We start from the raw sequence: 22,189 nt of genomic DNA, 5'->3' as shown, positions 1-22,189 counted from the left end.
TTTCCTTTCATTGAGCCAAAATAGTTTGGTAAATTTACTTCCCACTCAAAATTTCTCAGATGTAAGGAGGAAGATTAAAAAGAAAACCCTCACTTTATTGTAAGAAACTGTGGCACGAAATTAAATGAGACGCTATGTCATCGCAGAGAAAATGTTTCTTTTTTCCCCTTTCGTTTGCACAAATTTGTTTCTGCTTAAGTGAGAAGACTCTCCCATACAAAAGTCAGTGGATCAGGTCTCCATTCTGCTCTATCTTTTCAACATCTCTAGCCTCCTACAGTATGGTGAAGGAAAAAAGGGTACAGACAATTTGGGTAAATTCTAAAATGCCATTCAATATTACGTTTCAACCAAATCAGGTTTTGGGTCCAACATCTGTGTATTTTAATGTAACAATTCCCTAACACTTCAATACCAACGAATATATTTGCTTTTTAACTTTTTTTCTTATTAGAGCATTTACTGTCAAAGATTTTTTTTCTTCCCTCCAACTTACAGTAGTTATAAAAGTCTATTCTCACACACGTGGCAAAGTATTTTTGCCCTAATAACGTGTTTGTAGCTTTACGCACGCATACCCATCAACACCGAAGAACAAAGTGTTCTTTACAAACCTTGCAAGTAATAAGATGGGTTGTAGTCTTAAAAGATTCCTCATTTGGCAAGATCAGAGATTTATGTTGTATTGTCCTGTTATCAACTACTCTCAATTTGACAGAATTAATCCTACATTCATCTGGAAGCAGCAGAGAAAAACATAACCTCTTCCTCCCCGATTTCTCAAGTAAAACACAACCCTGCAGAGCAGCCAGCGCAGTAAGGGTGAAAACGAAGCGCTTTCGAGGGTGCTGGGAGGGAAAGGAACGTAACTCCAGGTAGGCCTGTTTTTACCCTCCAAGGAGCAGTCACCACCCAAGCCGTAGTTGGGAGACAGACCCACCTGACAACAGCGCACACCGCGCTCTTATCCGCGTTCGGAAGCCTACGACTCTCTACAGAGCTCGAGGCGTGGAAGCATCAAACACTTGACGCGGAGAACAAACGAACCACAGCCGCACGGAGTTCGAACCGCCGCGGGAGCCGTTGGGGACACGCCTCCCGGGCCTCAGACCCGCCCCCTGCGCAGGCTCTGCGTGAGGTGACGCCACGACGCGGGGTCGGTCGGGGATAGTGATCAGCGAGCGCATCCAAGCCCGCTCGCTCCGAACTACATTTCCCACAATTACTCCTACGACGCCCATTGGTGTGGGGGAAGCCATGGGAACCTGCCGCCCGAGTGTGAGGCGGGGCGCGCTCACGCCGGGCTTGAGGGAGCCGAGGCCGAGGCGGGTGCGGAAAAGGACTGCTGGCCCCGCCCCTCGGTCCCTACCCTTTGGAGGCCGGTGTTTCCCGCTCTGAGGGATCCTGTGCCGCCGTCGTGGCCACCACCTGGGGTTGCTTCAGGCTTCAGGCTTCAGGTTTCCCTGCCAACCACGAGGAGTCCAGGGAGGAAAAGCGGACCCTAGGTGCCAGTAACGCACACCTCCCGCGTCTCTTCTAGCCCAAGATCGCCCCGGCAGGGATGGGCGTCAAGATCTGGCTGCCCTTCCCGGTGCTCCTCCTGGCCATTCTGTACCCAGTGCTGCTGCCGGTGGCTGCCGCCTTCACTCCCTCCTTAGACAGCGACTTCACGTTTACCCTTCCGGCCGGCCAGAAGGAGTGTTTCTACCAGCCCATGCCCCTGAAGGCCTCGCTGGAGATTGAGTACCAAGTAAGTGCGGAGAGTGAGCCAGCCTCCTTTATCCTAGCTACACGGTCTTCGCCTCTCACCCTCTTAGAAACTTCTTGTGGACTGCCGGGGTGGTGAACAGGGGAGGGCCGCCTGGGTGGCCTGCCAGCTCGGCGCAGGCGCACGAGGCTTGGTTCTCCTGGGGCCGGGGACCGAGAAGTTAGGCGGGACCTGGAATTCACTACCCGCCTTCTCCCCTTTCCTCTGGTCGGAAAGAGGCCAATACTGGTGATCTCGGTGGTTTCCCTCTTTGTTTCATAATTCACCCATCGCCTTGCTAACCAGCACATGCTCCGATACTGGGAATTTCGCAATACAGGACTGATAACACGTTCTTCTTCATCATTGGAGGAGATGATGACACTTGTTTTGTTACCCCCACCACGCTCACCCAATTCCGGCATTATAAATGTTCACTGTCATTGCTTCAGCTAAGGATTTTTGAATTGTGAACATGTGATTATCACTAAATCCGATTTTGGAATATTTTGAAAGGAGCTATTGATGTATTTAAGGGTACATTTCCTTCTCAGATATTTATTTTTAAGCCAGGTAATATCTAATTGTATATTAAAACTTTATAACCTTTCGTTCAGTATTGTAAGCATTTCTCCCATTGTTTTCTTTTTAGTGTCTGCATAATAATATGTAGGGATTTGCCTTAATTGATGTAGTCATCGTGGTAGAGGATAATTTCTTAGAAGAAATCTTGTTAGTTCAACACAGCTAATTTTGATGTTTCTAGATAGCACTGCAAAAAAAGATGCATTGGTGTGGTTCGCCTTTTAATTTTTCACAAATTACTTAATTTATAATAAGATGTTAATTTTTTTAAGTTGATGTAAAGAATCTTTTCAACAACAGTTACTGTCACGTATAGAGCAAAATAAAAAGTTATGTAGAATTTATATCGGAAGGAGCTTTAGAATTAACTTATAGATACTTAAGGAAAGCAATAGCGCAGTATCTAAGGTTACATAGTGAGCAAAACTGAGACTAGAACGCAACATCTATTGATTACCAGTGTGGTTCAAAAGTTCATTTACCATATGCCAGTAATTGGCGAGGGTTGGGGGTGGGGGGATGTGGGAGGAGTGTGGACGAGAAGACCCACGATGACACGGACAAAAAAAAAAAAGTTCCTGTTTTCAGGGATCTTATTATTTAAGGGACACTGGCCAATAAATAGGTAATTTCAATAAAGTATTGTTAAGTGCTGTAGAGAAGAGCCACTTCTCTGGGGTTTCAGAAAAGAATTCTGGAGAAAATAAATTTGAATCTAAAAAGATGCTTAAGTGAGACAAGAATGCAAGGAAGGAGGGGCAATTTCAGGAAAAGGAACAAAACGAATAGTATATGCATAGTATGTTTTGTTGGTGGGCAGTATGTGGACACAAGTGCTGGGTCTTTATTAGACTTTAAAACTGTAAAGTCTAGGGTGCGAGTAGAAGTAAAAGAGATTGGAGGTCTCAGAAGGCTGGATGGATCAGGATCATGAATCTTAACCCAACGTGGGCCATGAAGCCATACTGCATGGCTTTGCCCTTGTTCTGTACAAGGGCCATTGAAGATACAAGCAGCATGGTAACAGTCAAAACTGTTTTTCAGATAGGTCACTGGGTACAGTGTGGAAGATGGATTTAAGGAGGGCAAAATTAGAGGCAAGGAAACCAACGGGGGGTTAGTGAAATAATCCAGGTAAGAAAACAATTTGTCTTATTCAAAAATTCCTTAGTATTAATACAGGTATTAGGGAGGAAATGTATATTAACTACTGACCTCTTGTGATTATCATATAAGACTTCTAGAGATAAAATGCCTGGTTTGAAATCTTGACTCTGTCACTTAGTACCTATGTGATTTTGAACAAGTTACTTAACCTCTCACTTGTAAAATAGAGATAATAGTAATTACCTCAGAGTTGATTTGAAAAAATGAGTAAATAATTGTTCATAGGTCATTCCTGACACATAGTAAATAGGCACTGAATGTTAGTTTTTTTCTACATTTACACTTCTTGAGTTAAATAGCTAGCTTCATTTAGCTTTACACTTTCCATCTTTAGTCACTCTTAAAGGGACTGTTCCCCCACTGCATTCCCCCTAAACAATATAGTTGTTCTTGGGTAGGGGGGGAGGAAAATCATTTAATGTCTGTAGTCCTAGACAGTGTTGGAGGACTTTCTAGGGTAAGGGATAATCTTCAACTTTTTGTGTGCATTTTCCAACTCCATGATTAATTTTCCAATAACAATAAGCTACTGCTTTTTGTTTTCATTTTTAAAATATCAGAGAACAGACATTGCAGACATTACCTTTGGGTTACTGTGACATATTGAAAAATTTTAACCATTTCTTACTTTTCAAGGTTAAGAGGATACTTCTAAAATAATTGACCACACCCACATTATATTATTAAGTTCTTAAAAACTTTTTAATGATTTTTTAAAGCTTATTTATTTTATATAAAGTACCAGTGTGAGAGGGGGAGAGAGAGAATCCCAAGCAGGCTCTTTACTGTCAGCACGGAGCCCAACAAGGGGCTCAAACCCACAAACCGTGAGATCATGACCCCAGCCAAAGTCAGATGCTTAACTGAATAAGCCACCCAGGACACCCTAGTTCTTTAAAAAAAAAAAAAAAAAGAAAATTTTTATGTTTATTTATTTTTGAGAGAGAGAGAGAGACACAGAGTGTGAGCAGGGGACGGTCAGAGAAAAAGGGAGGCACAGAATCCAAAGCACGCTCCAGGCTCTGAGCTATCAGCACAGAACCCAACACGGGCCTCGAACTCACAAACTGAGATCATGGCCTGAGCCGACGTTGGCGGCTTAACCGACTGAGCCACCCAGGCGCCCCAAGGACACCCCAGTTCTTAAAATTTTTAAATGTCAATACACATATCTTATGACTAAAATAGATCATTCATTTAACTTTTTAAATCATTGCTGAGTGCTTAATTTGTGTGAGCACTATGCTAAGCGCTATGGATACAATGATGAGTAAAAAAATAGTGCATGTTCTCATACTCATACAATCTAGTGTGGAAACAGGAATCAAATTGTTACATAAGTGTAAATTGTAACTCTAATGAAGGTAAGTATATACAGCTATGAGAGTATTTAATGGGAAGACTTAATTTCATCTGGAAATTGAGAGAAGACATTCCAGTTTTTTCTTTTTTTTTCTTTATCTTTTTTTTTTTTTTTTGAGAGAGAGAGAGAGAGAGTGCGCGCACGCAAGTTGAGGAGGGGCAGAGAGAGAATGAGACACAGAATCCAAACAGGGCTCCAGGCTCTGAGCTGTCAGCACAGAGTCCCACCCGAGGCTTCAACGCAGGGCTCCAACCCACAAACCGTGAGAGCATGACCTGAGCTGAAGTCGGATGCTTAACCAACTGAGCCACCCCGGCTCCTCCAGAGAAGACATTTTAGAAGTAGAGTTCAGATCTATAGAAAAATCAGTTTTATTAGGCATAAAAGGAGTGAGCGGAACAAGGCGATTGGTAAAAAGAATACATGTGCCACGTATTGAGGAAGAAGACAGAAGAAAGCCTTACAGGAACCGAACGACTGTTAAAGCAACAGCACAGACTAAGGAAAGTGGCACTAATCTTTCAGTGAAATCATCAGGAAGTTTAGTTTCAGATTATGATTTTTTTAAATAAATATTTTACATCTTAAAATTGTATTTTATGTATTTTTAAGTATATTCTGTATTCTTAAATATCATTTTAAACAATTTCATTAAGCCTGACAGTCACTACCAATAATCTCTTTTAAACTTTGTTTTACTGAAATCTTTGTTTAGTTTTGTTAGATCTCTTATTTTCTGATTTAATGGGTATCTTTTTTTAGTTTTTTAGAGAATAATTCTTTGAAAATACTTTAAGTCCTTGGACATCTAAAAATGCACTTACTTTTTGCTTTCACTTTACCAAATATATTTTTTTTTAATTGGGATCATTCAAGACATGGCTTCATTATGGTTTTTTGCATCTAGTATTATAGATAAGAATTCTGATGCCAATCTCAATTTTAAAGTTTATTTATTTTTGAGAGAGAGAGTTAGCATGAGAGAACAAGTGTGAGAGGGTCAGACAGAGAGAATCCCAGGCAGCCTCTGTGTTGACGAGGGGCTCAGTCTCACAACCATGAGATCATGACCTGAGTAGAAATCAAGAGTTAGACGCTTAATGGAATGAGCCATCCAGGTGCCCCCATCCCCCAGTTCTTGTTATTTTGCAGTTCTCTACTACTTATCATTGGAAGTTTCTAGGTTCTTTTTAAATCCTTTGGGAAAGTCAGTAGGATTTTTACTCTTTTTTTCATTTATCCTGCTTCACCTCTATTAGTCCCTTCCAGTCTACAAAGATTTTTATCTTTTGAAGCAAAAATTTTTGTTCTCTTATTTAATGATTTCCTCCCTTCATTTCTCTTGGTTGTCTTCTTTGAAATGCTTGTTAGATATTTGAAATCTTTAGCTCTGTCCTTTATGAATGATCTTAAAATTTCCCTCATACTTTTCATCTCTATTTTTTCACCTTGTTCTGAGAATTCCTTGGTTCCTTCCAGTTTGCTGATTTTTAGTCTCTATCCATATTTATTCTGCTATCATAGCATTTGTTAAATAAATTTTGGCAACATTTTTTAATCTTTTTGAGAGCTTATTTTTCATACTAGGAACCTCATTTTTTATGGGTTACACATTCCTGAATTTCTCTGAGGATGTATATTCATCTGAGGAAACATTTTAAAGTCTGTTTATATTAACTATTTTTTCAGAACTTAATCCTCTCAGAAAAACCAATAACATGAAAAATGGGGCATTGATTTCTTTTTTTTTTTTTTAAGTTTATTTATTTTGAGAGAGAGAGATTGAGAGTGCAAGATGGGGAGGGGCAGAGAGAGGGAGAAAGAATCCCGTGCTGTCAACACAGAGCCTGATGCGGAGCTCAAACCCACCAACTGGGAGATCATGACCTAAGCTGAAATCGAGTCAGATGCTTAACTGACTGAGCCACCCAGGTCCTCCATGGGGCACTGATTTCAACAAATGTCTCTAGTCTGTTTCAGTGAGAATGTTGAGATTGATAGCTATTGGTTTCCAGTGTTGTTATGGAATATTTATATCATTATATATATTCTTCATTTTATTGGGATGTAAAGAAGAAAAAGAATTCTGTATATTTAGCTAGCCATTTGAAACTACTACTGTTGATCAGTAAGTAGAGCACAGGAATAGGTAATTTTTTATATCATTCCATTAAAGCCACCAGAAAAAATAATAAACAAAATAGAGTGAAATAAGAAAAAGATTAGCTATTGGAGGCGGATTGCTGAGTTCAAGTTTTGACCATGCCATTCATTTGCTGTATCACCTTGGGGAAATTATTTCTGTATGCCTCACTTTTTTGTTTGTTTGTTTTCTGTTTGTTGGGTTGATTGGTTCTTCTATTTATGTCTTGATGATAATAATAAGACCTGCTTCTTAGAATTGTTGTGAAGAAATTAAACCACATGAAGCCCTTAAAACAATGTGTGGCATACACTCTAATTGTTAGCTATCATCATCATCAGGACATTTTGGGATTGTAAAGGAACAGATTGTGTTCTTTGGCCAGTAAACAAACAACCTAGTTGGAATATTCAGTTCATATTGGGGAATAATAGGTGAATACACTGAAGTCAGTTGGGGTCAGATCATGGAAGTTTTGAGTTCTGTGCTAAGAAATAGCTAATTATTATTTTATTGAAGATAAACAGAAAAGTTACATAAGTGTGCCCTAAATTACCTAGGTAAGGTCTATCATTTGAACTCCCTTCGTGTTTCTTTCCACTCTACAGGGCCTCTCAACCAAGGCACCATTTTAGGAAGATTATTTCAGTAATATTTATAAGGCCTAAATTTAGATGCTGGCAACATGAATTGGTAAGAAAGTTCCAAAAATGAATGGAATTGAATGGATGGTCTTTCTGCTCTTTCCTAGCCCTTACATGCATCTTGTTGACTTTCCTACCTCTCTAGGTTTAGAAAGAAAATCATGTCGTCACATGATCTACTTCATATATTTTTTATTCTATTTATAATGTGTTCTTCCCTTTTGTGCTTTTCTACAGGTCTTAGATGGAGCAGGATTAGATATTGATTTCCATCTTGCCTCTCCACAAGGAAGAACCTTAGTTTTTGAACAAAGAAAATCAGATGGAGTTCACACGTAAGTAGTAATCCCTTAGTTGAGTTTCTTGGGCTGAATAATATCAATGTGCTATCTGCAAGGCAGGGAAATTTAGCACATTTGATGATACTAAACATTAGTATTAAATGATTCCATATGAACATTTTAAGCAGTCTTTGAGAGTGGTCTAGTATAAACTAAAATGTCTTCCTTTAACTTTTTTCCCTTTTATTAGGCATATTGTATTAATCCTAACTAATTTCTTTCTTTGCTTTGGTTAAATAGGATGAATGTGCCCTAGGTGTTGAATTCAGTCTGTTGTGGAATTTTAAACCTGTTTTTCTACTTAGCACAACCTTTCCATTTTAAGTTACTGTTTAGGTATATAATTTTGGGTTTTTTTTTTTTTTATAGTTTTTAGGCTATAGTTTTTTTTTTTAGCTGTTGGCTATATCATATTTGTCCACTGTTCCTTTGCTTAAAAAAACAAGTACAGTGATGCCTGGGTGGCTCAGTCAGTTAAGCATCCAGCTCTTATGATCTCACAGTCATGAGAACGAGCCCCTCATCAGGCTCTGCACTGGCAGCATGGAGCCTGCTTAAGATTCTGCCCCTCCCCTGCTTGTACTCAGTCTCTTCCTCTTTCTCTCAAAAAAAAAAAAAAAAAAGTATAGTATGTCTTTGTACATATGTGTTGTGTATGTATGCCTCTTACTAAGGCCTCATTCTTCTTAGATAATTAGAAGATATGATAATAAAAGATCTGACCATAGGAAGCCAGAAAGGAAGAAAATAACTTGTTACAAGTTTAGAGTTTAACAAAAGGCTGTATATGCTCTCTTACATCTCACTTCTCTTTGTTTGTATCTTGTGTGTTTCCCTCTTCCATTCTATTATTCTACTGCAGCACTTTGTTTTTACTCATTGCATTAAAACTAAATTGTGAGTTTGCAGTTAGAAGAAAAGCAAGTACAGTCTAATGTTTGCCATAAACTAGGCTTTGCATTTTATATGCTTCTAAATTAATCATTCTAACTCATTATGAGAGATTCCTTGATTCCTCAATTCTCATTTTACAGACAAGGAGGCTCAGAGAAGTTAATTAAGTCTGCAGGGATACACATTTATTAAGAGGAAGCAGGATAGGGGCCCCTGGGTTGCTCAGTATGTTGAGCATCTGACACTCGATTTCTGTTCAGGTCATGATCTCACATTTCTCGTGGAATCAAGCCCGAAGTCTAGCTCTGTGATGGCAATGCATATCCTGCTTGGGATTCTCTTTCTCCCTCTCTGCCCCTTCCCTGTTCAAGTGCTGTATGCCCACACACTTGCAGGGCTCTCTCTCAAAATAAGTAAAAACTTAAAAAAATATATTAAGAAGTTAATATAACTAAAGATAAACTTTTGTTTAAATCTAATTTTTAGAAGGTAGATTTGAAATTTGGTGTAGTGATTAAGAGTGAGTTGTACAGCCTGGTTTTAAATACTGGTTTCACTGTTCACTAGCTGTGTAACTTTCATTAACTTACTCTAGTGCTCTATGCCTCAATTTCTTTTTTTTTATTTTAACTTGTTTTACTTTTTATTTTTTTAAGTTTTCATCCAAATTAGTTAGCATATAGTGCAACAATATTTCAGGAGTAGATTCTTTAGTGCCCCCTACCCATTTAGCCCATCCCCCCTCCCACAACCCTTCCCGTAACCCTCAGTTTGTTCTCCATATTTATGAGTCTCTTCTGTTTTGTCCCCCTCCCTGTTTTTATATTATTTTTGTTTCCCTTATGTTCATCTGTTTTGTCTCTTAAAATCCTCATGAGTGAAGTCATACAATTTTTGTCTTTCTCTAATTTCACTTAGCATAATACCCTCCAGTTCCATCCACATAGTCGTAAATGGCAATATTTCATTCTTTTTGACTGCCGAGTAATACTCCATTGTGTGTATGTGTGTGTGTGTGTGTGTGTGTGTGTGTGTGTATATATCTCACATCTTCTTTATCCATTCATCCATTGATGAACATTTGGGCTCTTTTCATACTTTGGCTATTGTTGATAGTGCTGCTATAAACATGGGGTGCACGTGTCCCTTCGAAACAGCACACCTGTATCCCTTGGATAAATGCCTAGTAGTGCAATTGCTGGGTCATAGGGTAATTCTATTTTTAGTTTTTTGAGGAACCTCCATACTGTTTTCCAGAGTGGCTGCACCAGCTTGCATTCCCATCAGTTTCTTTATTGCTAAAATGATCATGATAAATGTTAAGTTGGTAAAACCATAGAAAAAGTAATAACATGTACCTCAAGAGGACTGTGGTGAATAAAAAAAAATTAATACATATAAAGTGCTTAGAACAGTGGCCTGGCATATCTAAAGAACTCAATAAATGTGAACTTTTATAAACTCAGTCTTTTCTCCCAATGGTTTAATGAGAGGTAATTCTGTACAAGAAAGCAAGATACCTTTTCTTCCTAACAGTTCATTTTAATTTATTCCTAAAGGAAAGGAGGAAATTGGAGGAAAAAAATGGCAGAAATTCTACATATTTTCTATATTCTCAAATTTAAAGATAAGTTACACTTTTAGTTTCTGTTCATAACTATCAAAGAAAAAGCATAGTTCCAAGTTTATCAATCTAAACTGACTTTTTAAATTACTATTTCTGTATTAATGGTTTATACAAAGATTTTTCCTGAGCTCTGCATAGGTAAAGTGCCATTCTAAAAAGCATTTTAGAGGCACGTGGGTGGCTCAGTCAGTTGAGTGTCTGACTTTGGCTCAGGTCATGATCTCACAGTTTGTAGGTTCAAGCCCCATGTCAGGCTCTGTGCTGACAGCTCAGATCCTGGAGCCTGCTTCAGATTCTCTGTCTTCCTCTCTCTCTGCCCCTCCTCCACTTACACTCTATGTCTCTCTCTCTTTCAAAAATAAACATTTAAAAAATTAAAGCAGTTTAGGGGTGCCTGGGTGGCTCAGTCGGTTAAGCGGCCGACTTCGGCTCAGGTCATGATCTCTCGGTCCGTGAGATGGAGCCCCGCATCAGGCTCTGTGCTGACAGCTCAGAGCCTGGAGCCTGTTTCAGATTCTGTGTCTCCCTCTCTCTGACCCTCCCCGTTCATGCTCTCTGTCTCAAAAATAAATAAACGTTAAAAAAAAAAAATAAAGCAGTTTAACAATAAAATTTTAAAATGTAATAAAAAATTAAAACTTTAAAATTTAGAAATATATATAAAAATTTAAAAATTAAATAAAAATAAAAAATAAGAAAGAGTATTGTTATTGAAAAGAGGATTATAGTTGAGATATTCTTCCCCCTCATTCATTCATACATGTATTTAGTATTCACTATCAATTACATGCCACATACGCTGGTTAACAAAGACGAATAATTGGGGGCGCCTGGGTGGCTTAGTCGGTTGAGCGTCCGACTTCGGCTCAGGTCATGATCTCACAGCTCGTGAGTTCGAGCCCCGCGTCGGTCTCTGTGCTAACAGCTTAGAGTCTGGAGGCTGCTTTAGACTCTGTGTCTCCCTCTCTCTCTGCCCCTAACCCACTCGCATTCTGTCTCTGTCTCTCTCAAAAATAAACATTAAAAAATTAAAAAAAAAAATACGAATAATTGTAATAGCTAGTACTTGCATAGTGCTATGTGCCAGAAATATTCTAACTATTGTATAGTAGAAAGCAAGAATTGTTTGTTTTGGGTTTTTTTTGGAACACTGCTTTTTTTATTTTATTAGAGTTTATTCATTTGTTTTGAGAGAGAGAAAGAGAGCACAAGTGGGAAACGGACAGAGAGGAGAGAAAATTCTAAGCAGGCTTCTTGCCATCAGCACAGGGCCCAACACAGGGCTCAAACACACCAACCATAGGATCATGATCTGAGCTGAGATCGAGAGTCAGACACTTAACTGACAGCCACCCAGATGCCCAGAAAGCAAGAATTTTGATCTATCCTGCCTCCTCTAATTTTTTTTAATGTTTACTCATTTTGAGAAAGAGCGAGCAGGGGGGAGGGGCAGAGAGACGGAGAGAGGATCCCAAGCAGGCTCCACACTGCTAGCACAGAGCCCATGAGATCATGACCTGAGCTGAAATCAAGAGTTGGACGCTCAACCAACTGAGCCACCCAGGTGCCCCTAGCTATATTAACTTTTTTAAGGCAACTAAAATAGCTGTTATGACACTGAAATAGTTTTTTTGTTAAATCCTTAAATACTGCCCTTCCAGAAGGCAGGGTTAGGAAAAATGTCTCCAGAGCTACAAACACCTTAAGTAACAGCTATTGGCTGGCACTTTTGGGAATGAGAAATTTTGTGTGTGTGTGTGTGTGTATTTTTCTAGACAACTGAATTAATACCATCCTAACTTACATGAGAACTTACCCATTTTGGATGACTTATGTTCTTTATTCTAATTGGAAGGAAAATTAACTGCATTTCTTATTTGCTAATATTTTGTATCATTTGTAGTAATAAAGTTCCTTTCTACTAAAAGTAATTAACACAGATTTAGAAAGAGATTAGTATAGGAATGACTATAAAGTAGTAAACATCTTTTTTTCATACACATGCATAAGTTCATACATGTCAGTGCTTGTCAAACGTTTTTCATTTTTACCCTTGTCCCCATGCACCCTTTCTAGACTTTTATGCCTCATCATCCCGTGAAATTTTAGAACCAATTTTTTTTACCTGTGTCTTTATCTGTACACGTAAAAAGAGTAGGTACAGAAAGCTTCCCTTTTTTATCCATTTCAGGGTTAAAAGTGGCTAAATAAAGTTGAATTAAATAAAATAAAGACTAAACAAAATTAAGAGTTACATTAAAAAGTGATTAACATTGAATTATACTTTACAAATAGTCATAACATTTTTTTCCTTTTAAAATTGTTCCCCACTGTATTTGCCAGTATATTCTTCAAGCTTCTTCCAAAGGTTAAATACATCCTCAAAGACAAAGGTTTGTCATGGCTGAGGAGATTGCAAAGAATGCAGACAGGCTCTGAACAGTATTACAGAAAAGAAAGATCAATTAACTCGAGAGTCAAAACCAAACTTCGTCTACGCGTATGACAGGCTTATGTGATCATAGGCAAGTATTTTAATTTATGTGAACCTTATTTTACTTACCTTGAAAAGGTCAATTATGCCTAACTTCCAAATATGATGGTAAGGATTAAAAGAGATAGAATATGTGAAAGCAGTGTGCATTTTTTATTGGGGGTAGATAAGCATTTAGTATTTTTTATGTATAGTATATATGTTAAAATCCAGTCAAATTACTGAGTGCTTATCTCTTATGCTTCAAGTTGGAAACAGGTGGAAGAGATGGGGACTGACTTAAAAAAAGGAGAACCACATGCTGTAGTGACAAGGCTATAGAAAATGATACACATACCTCAGTTTAAGCAATCCATTGTATTGGAAATAAGAAAATTTCAGAATCATTTAAACCAACCTTCCATGAACCAGTCCCAACAAAAACTAAAACTCAGTTTCAGTGGTTTTTGTGGCCGGCACTAGTAAATGTCATTAGCCTATGCAGTATTTTTCTTGTTAAAGTTTAAAAAAAAAAAAATAGGAAGCCACTTTGCTAAAGTAACTGCGCCCAGGCCAAATATCTTGAATGTGAAGCTAATGAGACCAAGATTAAAAGTATAAATCAGATGTGAGTGGCATTTACACAGTAAAGGGTAATGCCACTGACAGTAAAGCTCTGGTTGTTGGCTACTGACCTCATCCTAACCTTTGTAAAGTATGTTATAAAAATATTCTTAATCTGTAGGAGGCCTGGAAGAAAAGCATTTGGAACAACCCATCACTACTTTTGAAAACAAAACTCACATTAGAGTTATTTCAATTGAAGGGGAGGTTTGTGGTCTTATTTGCATACAAATTGACTCATGATAAGTTACTTTTAATAGTGTGTAAATATTAAAGATAATTTTGAGGTATCATGTATCTATGTTTTTAATCTTATCCTTTTCCAAAAATTAGGTCAAGACCTTTAACCATAATTTCCTGAGCCAATGCCAAGCACATCTAAGTTGCAAGTATTTGAACATGGATATTAACAAGTTACCTCTTTCCCAAGAAATTATAAATTATCTTTCAACACTAAGGAAATCTTTCTGTCAGCAAACTGTCCAATTACTAATGTAAACCATGTTATTTCTTTTTCTATCTATAGGAATTTTTTCTTTGATCCTAAATAGAAGTACAGATAACTGAAGACATACACTTTTTTTAATACAGGATAGAGACTGAAGACGGTGACTACATGTTCTGCTTTGATAATACATTCAGCACCATTTCTGAGAAGGTTATTTTCTTTGAATTAATCCTGGATAATATGGGAGAACAGGTGCAAGAACAAGAGGACTGGAAGAAATATATTACTGGCACAGACATGTTGGATATGAAACTGGAAGATATCCTGGTCAGTATGATCTTTTAATAAATAAAAATTATCCACAGGCCTGACTATGTGATAGGCACAGAAATAAGCATTTTCTCTGCATCATCTCAGGTAATCTTTACTTATGAACTCTGAAGACTATTTATCTCCATCTTTCCAATGAGGAAATTGTGCTTTAGGGAGCTTAAGTAATCTTTCTTTCATATAACTAGAGAGGAGGGAAATCGAATTTGAACATAAGCTCTTAACCCTAAAACTCTCTTAGAATATTCACAAACAGAAGAATGTAATGATCTATAGTGTACTTGCACATAGAATAAAAGTGAGTAATTTGTAAACCCTTAAGATGTAGAGGCATTTTCCTCACAGCATGATTTTTATAACATGAAATTTGATATTACTTGGTTAATTTGGGAACACTGTTTATATTCTTCAGACCAGACCTAGCAGTCACCAGAAACTAGAACTACATTCAGGAGTAAAAACTCTTAGAATATGGCTTCTTTGTTTGAATTTCTTTATACTTTTATCATTAACATGCATAGTGAAATGTACATGTTACTATTTGTTAATAATAGTACTAGTGATAGGGGGAATAGGTCAGTACCTTCAGCCACAGATAGATGTAATCAAATCATAGAATTTACTGAGTGATATTTGTAAATAACATATATAGCTGTATGATAGAAATTCCTGCAGGAAAACTAACATGGTTTTGCAAATTGAAACTGTGTAACCTCTAATACTTTTATAACCTAACTTTTTTTTCTTATAATATGGTATTTTGATCACTTGAGGTTTATTAGGAAAGCAACTATCAAATTATAGAAGAGACCTATTATATGTAGATCAGTTAGCTTAAGAAGTTGGAAAATTAAACAATCGTGTATGTGTGACTGCTTAGTAACTGAGCTCTCAGAGCCTTGGTTTTCTCACTTGCCAAATGGAGAGAATACCTCTAGAGTTGTTGTGAGGATGCAATATGATCTAGCATGTATAGAAGTGCTTTAAATGGTGTCTGGTACAAAAAAATGTTAGTTTTCTTAGCTCTTCCACGAGTGTTACTAACAATACAAACTGGGCCAGACTAACATTCAAAGAAGAAAATATAAACCCACAGTGCATTATATAAAGACAAATACCTACACACTGTTATCAGTTAGGTTTTTTAAAAACTTAGTTATTTTCTTATGGTTGTGAGGGCTGAGAAAGAGGTAATGTATGTAAAACCCCTGGTACTATACCACTCAAATAGATTTTCACATTATTTATTTTCAATTTACAGTAGCTTTGCTTCTCTGTTAAATAACTATTTATAAAAAAAATAATTTAAATAAACCAGGAGAACTATTACATAAACTTACAGAGATCTTTAGGTAATCCAAGTAGCACCTGTCCCTTAATTGTTTGGATATAAAACTAATATGAATGTCAGGGTACTGTGAATCACATGTTTAAATTGGCTTAAATTTACTGAGCATTCTTTTATAGTAAAATTATTTTATTTATCTCCAGGAATCCATCAACAGTATCAAGGCCAGACTAAGCAAAAGTGGTCACATCCAGACTCTGCTTAGAGCATTTGAAGCTCGTGATCGAAATATCCAAGAAAGCAACTTTGATAGAGTCAATTTCTGGTCTATGGTTAACTTAGTGGTAATGGTGGTAGTGTCAGCCATTCAAGTTTATATGCTGAAGAGTCTATTTGAAGATAAGAGGAAAAGTAGAACTTAAAACTTTAAACTAGACTACTTAACATAAAAAAGAGAGATGGAAAAATGTAATACACCTTACAGTTAAAGTCCAAGACCATTAATAGTCTTTTCAAAAAAGATTTTCAGGTATTACCACAAGCGTGAAGCAAGTATAATTTTAATGTGAAAGGAAAGTCTTCACTTTCATCTGTGCAAGTAGTCTTATTGCTTCAGTTGTACTTAAATATATAACAAATATTTTGCAGAGTATAGGTATAATTGAATGAAGCCATATTAATAACAGCATTTTCCTAAGTTTGAAAAACTTTTGCAAATGTCATAGGTGATTTAAATAAATGAGCTTTGGGCCCAAATGCAACACCAAACAATGTTTTTAAAAGATTCTCTTACCTAGAAGTTTCTTTGTAAATTTGGCAAATACAAATTAATACAAGTTTTCAATATATTAAAGTTTCTTTGTAAATGTGGCAATTATAAATTAACTGTGTAAGTTTCCAGTATATTAAGTTATAAATCATCTGAGAATTACCTAATCATAGATTGGAATAATCTTTAGAAAACAAAAACTCAACTTTTCTTTTTACATATGTATCTCTCCTATAATGTAAATAGACACATAGCTGTGAAAAACAGATTTGTGAGACTTTTATAACCAAATATATTTCAATTTAAAATATTAACAAAAAGTATTAGTTTTATAGACTTAGCTTACATTCCCCAAAGGCCAATATTTTCATAATTCTTAAATTGCTCAGTCATTATTAAAATTTGGAAAAATTTTCTCTTTGAAATGAAATCGCTCAGTCTCCATAGGGACACATTTTGTCTAGTCCTTAACTAAGATCTAGAATTTTGAAATTAAATGTGACAAAAAATACTTTTATATTACCTATCAGCAGTGTTATGTTAATTTTAACATGATTATTGGCTTGGATAATACATTATTACCAACAGTTGTGAAGGAAAATATTGCTTTAAAAATCTCGGCCCAACATAAATAAAGATCTCCTTTTCTGAGTTCTTAAAATCAACAACAAAAAAAATAACAAAATCAATAAAGAAGAATTTGAGTAAGCTTGAGAACATCTGATCAAAATTAAGTTCACTTAAATAAACTGTAAGTATCTAGAATCTGATTGGTTCACTAATGACCCTATCCTAAATAATAATCAGACTAAATTCCAGTTAACTGTAGAAACTCTACTTGGCCATGGCTTTTATTGTTTTACAGTTGTTTTATTCTGTTTTGAATTGTCTTTTATAAGTATTCAGGTATATTTTATGAAACAAACTCTACTGTAAGATTTAGCACTGGGTAAACATATTACAACTTTTATTATAACTTTCATTAAATTACTTTTCTGATCACTTTATTTATTGACATTCAAGTAAGGATTGAAAGCCTACAGAATCCCAAATTTAGAGCTGATATGTGAATAACTTTATATAAAGTCTCTGACATCCTTCTTATTGGGTCTATGGAGTCTTACTCATATACTAGTAATTTAGCTATATTAAGTAGAATTTTTAGGTTTTATCGATTTGTAATACTGGTTAAGACAAATATGAGTTAGAAACAATCAGCTTACAAGTTTGAATATAGCACCCCTCTGTATATTAGTACTGCTTGAATTCTTAAGCAATGATATCAAGAGAATGGTTTATTAATTTACAGTCAGAGTGGTACAAAAAGATTTATTTCCCTCCTTATGCCTTTGGGAGAACAAAGGTTAGATATCCCTACTCTGAAGCTTTTTAAAAATGAGGATTGATTACCTTAACTGACCCAAGAAAATGCTTTTATGTGTCCAGGAGTAGCACCTGAAATACAGGCAAAACAAGGGCCAGTAATTGCCTATGATATCCCATTCCCCCCTTCTGTTAAACTCAAAATGAGAAGCAAACTTACCATACTATACCTAATACAACAGTGCAGATCTAAACTACTGCGTCTTTTCTATAAAACTGTGATTAAGAATTCTACCTCTGGCTGGCTACTGTACTGTACTGATTCCTTACCTAACAATGAATTTGTTACATCATGTACGTGTGATTCATGCCACTGATTTTAAACCTGTGATTCAGTAACTTCTTACCTTATAATGGCCTTATTTGGAAAACAAAGAATTTAGGAATACTGAGGACAATTTTATTTTTATAGGGACAAAATGAAGAGTGGGATTAAGAATGTTAACTTGTATTAACCAAAAAAAGTATAATCAGTGAACAAAGAACTAAATTCTTTGGCATATAGATTATCTGCCTCGTGTGGTTTTTTAAATGTCAGTATTAAATTTTGAAATTAAAATTATGCTAAAATTAAGCTGTCACATAATGGCTGATTTTTTCTTTGGTGTTTAGTTACATAAACTCTTAAAATACTGTAATATTTAAGGCCTAGAGTTTTATTCTCATTTGCATTTGGGTCATTAATGATATGCTATTCTTTCAAGGTATAGAAGGTAAAGAAGTGGTTGAAATAGGAAGGAAATAAATTACAAATTGAAATGTAATTTTGTTAAGTAGGTTTATCCTTAAGCATTGTTATTATGTCTTAAAATTAACAAAAATTGAGTACCTATAAATTGTATGCCTCCCTAAATAAAAATTCTTTATCTGAAATTTAAAAAATGATTCAGCATGTAATAGCTTTTCATCTGAAGTGTAATACATAATCATTGTTGCTCAAATTGCTTTATAGTTGTTAACAGCCTTATTAAAAGAGCAATGAATACTATGCTGAATATACATAATAAAAATTACAGTCAAAGGAAATTTTACTTATGTCATTGTCAATGCTAAGCCTTAAAACCTTCATTGATCTCATACTTGGCCTTGTGTGCTCTCCCTTCCATTTGAAAACCCATAGTTCTCTGCACTTCCTATTGTAGGTCATTCTGCCTTGCATTGGATTTCTATTTATATGTGTTCTCTTATTCATCCGTTGCCCAAACATGCATTGTAACTATAAGGTGCTCAAAATACAGAGGGGGGAAAAAAGAGCCAAAGGTCATCACTTCTGAAAGTTTGGAATGCTAAATAAGCACCCAAGGAACTTGTACCACTCCTCTAACCCAACCCCAGAAATTGATTGCTTAGGTCTATAATAGGTCTCAAGAATCTTAATTTTTAACCAATACAACTTGGGATTGTGGTATCCATTATCCCTGGACCATTTGCTAACTGAGGGATCTTGAGAAATCAAACTTCCTTTGAGTCTATTTCTTTGTCTGTAGAAACATTTTAGGTAGCATCTTAAATCTTGGTTAAAATCACATAAGAGTCCAATGCTCGGTGGAAATTAGTTTGTTATTGCTATTTCCTTACCATCCAGACAAGACACTCTTCCCCTCCAAGCTGATAGAATTCCTTAGGCACCTTTCTGCTTCTGCAGTGCCATCACTTTCAGATGTCTGGGTTCCTGTAAGGTTTGTGTCATTACAAACTAGAGCTAGACTACACTTTACTGTATGTCTGGGGAAAGGGCATAGAATAAAGAATCCACACCTAAGATGATGTTACATGAAAGATAGAACACTGAGATGGGACTCTGTATCTTGTATCTGAAAGAAAAAAGCAAGAAAATGCCAAGCAGGGGAAAATTTGGAGGTCTTCAATGACCATGAGTCAACAGCAAAATGAAGAATCTGTTATCCAACACTCCCACTCCTGGAAGTTCTCAAGTGGCAATAATGATCAGATGTCAAAGGGTTCATTTCTACACTGGGTAACAAGTGGAAGGAGGGACTAATAAAACTAATGTTTCTACCCTACCTTTATTTCAATTCCAAAAGGACTAGTGTTGTGCTATTTGTAGGGCAAAGCTGAAAGAAAAGGCAACAGCTTACAAAGACACATTTTGGAGTTCTATTTTGCTGGATTTTGCTTGGTATTCAAAACCAACTTGGAAACAAAAAAACACAATACTGCTGACAACCACACTCCAAAGAAAATCACGTTTAGGTATAAATCTTAGCAAATCCTATACAAGATCTGTATGCTGAAAATTATCAAAAGTTGATGAAAGATCAAAGACCCAAACAAGTAGAGAGATGTACCATGCTCCATGGATTGGAAGGCTCAAAACAGTAAAATGGTCAATTCTTCCCTAAATGTAAATTTAACATTCCTATCAAAATCCAGCAAGGTTTTTTTGTAGACAGAGAGAAGCTTACTCTAAAACATATGGAAAGGCAAAAAACTAAGACCAGGATGAAAGGACTAAGACAATTTTTTAAAAAAATAAAGAAAAAATGAATCAAGAATTAAGTCTACAGTAATCAACACTGTGTGATACTTGGTGGAGGGGTAGACACATAATGGAACAGAGATTCCAGAAATACACCAAACAAGTCCAACTGATTTTCAATAAAGATGCAAAAGCAATACAGAAAGACAGCCTTGTGAACAAATAGTGCTACAGCAATTGGAACAGACAGGTGAAAACATGAACTTTAATGTAGAAAGCTATAAAGCTTTTCAAAAAACTGAGAAAATAATCTTCAGGACCTAGCCATTAGCCATTAGGGAAATTCAAGTTAAAATCATGAGGTATCACTACCCAAATGGCTAAAATAAATTACCAACAGTTGAAACTAATGTAACACTTTGTGTCAACTTATGTTTTCTAAAAGTTACCAAATGCTGGCAAGGATGCAAGAAAAATTAGATCATTCATACACTGCTGGTGGGATATAAAATGGTAGTCACTAGAAAATATTTTAGCAGTTTCTTATAAAATTAAACATGCACTTACCATACAACCCAGCATTTATACTCTTGAATATGTGAACCTCAGAAATAAAAATGTTCATATAAAAAGCTGTACACAAATTATATATATAGCAGCTTCACATTTAACAACCTCAAACTAGAAATAACCCACATGCCCTTCAAAGAGTGAATGGTTTAACTTTGCTACATCCATACCATGGGATAAAGGAACAACTATTGATACATGTAACAATAAGGATGGACCTCAAGAGAATTATGGTTACTGGAGCAAAAAAACAAACAATCTTAAAAGATGTAATATTCTTAAAATAAAAAAAAGAGATGGAAAACAGATTAGTGGTTGCCAGGTGTTAGGAATGGAGGGAAGAAAGGGAATGTGGCTATAAAGGCAGTCTGTGGTGAAACAATTCTGTATCTCGATTGTGGTAGTTACCCAGATCTGTGTATGATAAAATAACATGCAACTATATAAACACACAAATGAATGCTTTTAAAATTGGTGAAATCTTGGGGCACCTGGGTGGCTCAGTCGGTTAAGCGGCCGACTTCGGCTCAGGTCACGATCTCGCGGTACATGAGTTTGAGCCCCATGTCAGGCTCTGTGCTGACTGCTCAGAGCCTGGAGCTGGTTTCAGATTCTGTGTCTCCCTCTCTCTCTGACCCTCCCCCGTTCATGCTCTGTCTCTCTGTCTCAAAAATAAATAAACGTTAAAAAAAATTTTTTTCTTTAAATAAAATTGGTGAAATCTGAATAAACTCTGGATTATAACATCAATTTTCTAGATTTGATACTGTATTATATCCAAGAAGTTACCATTAAGAGAAACTGAGGAGTACACAGGGACTCTGTGCCTGTGTGTGTGTGTGTGTGTGTGTGTGTGTGTGTGTGTGTAGCAATTTGTGAATATAGATTTCAAAATAAAAATTTAAAACAAAAATGGCACAGATGAATATTATACCGGAAACAGACATTATTAGTGTGTTGGTATATGTACATATTTCTGAATGAAGCCGGAAATGAGTGAAATAACTTAATTCCTTTTAAAGAAAATCAAAATATTCTCAGTTAAAAACAGATTGTCATTTTAAGTATTACTTCAATTCGTAAGAATTATTAATAGAAAGGGGAAACACCATATTATCTCAGGGAGCTTAAGAAACTGAACCGGATTGTTTTTACATGAAATATAAAAGAAAACTCAACCTTTTTCTTTTGGAATTCTATATTCTACAATACTGTCCACAGGTTATACTACAATAAAGTGGTGATCAGAATACCACCATGGGAAAACACCTATTTCCCAAATGTTGCAGAATAAGCATTCAGTGAATCTCAACAGAGAAGCTATCCTTGACTTTTTCAAATGCTGACTTTTCA

General features: G+C 36.2%; 2 protein-coding genes across 9 annotated transcripts in view; one reads left to right on the top strand and one right to left on the bottom strand.

The window, feature by feature from the left end:
• CCDC18 (coiled-coil domain containing 18) overlaps positions 1–1,126 on the bottom strand; it is a 115,510-nt gene extending 114,384 nt beyond the window's left edge. For all 8 annotated transcript variants that reach the window (XM_053214457.1, XM_053214459.1, XM_053214460.1 and 5 more), the window contains exons 1-2: positions 941–1,126; positions 94–274 (exon numbers count right to left, since the gene is read on the bottom strand). The gene's annotated coding sequence lies outside the window, so the exon portion shown is untranslated. The remainder of the gene's footprint in view (positions 1–93; positions 275–940) is intronic.
• A 423-nt stretch (positions 1,127–1,549) lies between these two features.
• Positions 1,550–18,852, top strand: TMED5 (transmembrane p24 trafficking protein 5). Its single transcript, XM_015064440.3, has 4 exons — positions 1,550–1,750; positions 7,887–7,984; positions 14,200–14,383; positions 15,878–18,852. The coding sequence occupies exons 1-4, from the start codon at positions 1,562–1,564 to the stop codon at positions 16,094–16,096; spliced, it is 690 nt and encodes a 229-aa protein (XP_014919926.1). The 5' UTR covers positions 1,550–1,561; the 3' UTR covers positions 16,097–18,852.
• Positions 18,853–22,189: the final 3,337 nt, after the last annotated feature.

Source organism: Acinonyx jubatus, chromosome C1 (genome assembly GCF_027475565.1).
Source record: "Acinonyx jubatus isolate Ajub_Pintada_27869175 chromosome C1, VMU_Ajub_asm_v1.0, whole genome shotgun sequence".
Taxonomy (NCBI): domain Eukaryota; kingdom Metazoa; phylum Chordata; class Mammalia; order Carnivora; family Felidae; genus Acinonyx; species Acinonyx jubatus.
Note: the sequence above shows the minus strand (reverse complement) of the source record. Positions and strands in the feature narration are given on the sequence as shown.

Excerpts from the sequence above, each read along its gene's own strand:
- TMED5 (XM_015064440.3), top strand. The coding sequence starts at position 1,562 with ATGGGCGTCAAGATCTGGCTGCCCTTCCCGGTGCTCCTCCTGGCCATT. Across the intron at positions 7,985-14,199 it reads AAATCAGATGGAGTTCACAC|GATAGAGACTGAAGACGGTG; the intron begins GTAAGTAGTAAT and ends TTTTTAATACAG. Across the intron at positions 14,384-15,877 it reads TGAAACTGGAAGATATCCTG|GAATCCATCAACAGTATCAA; the intron begins GTCAGTATGATC and ends ATTTATCTCCAG.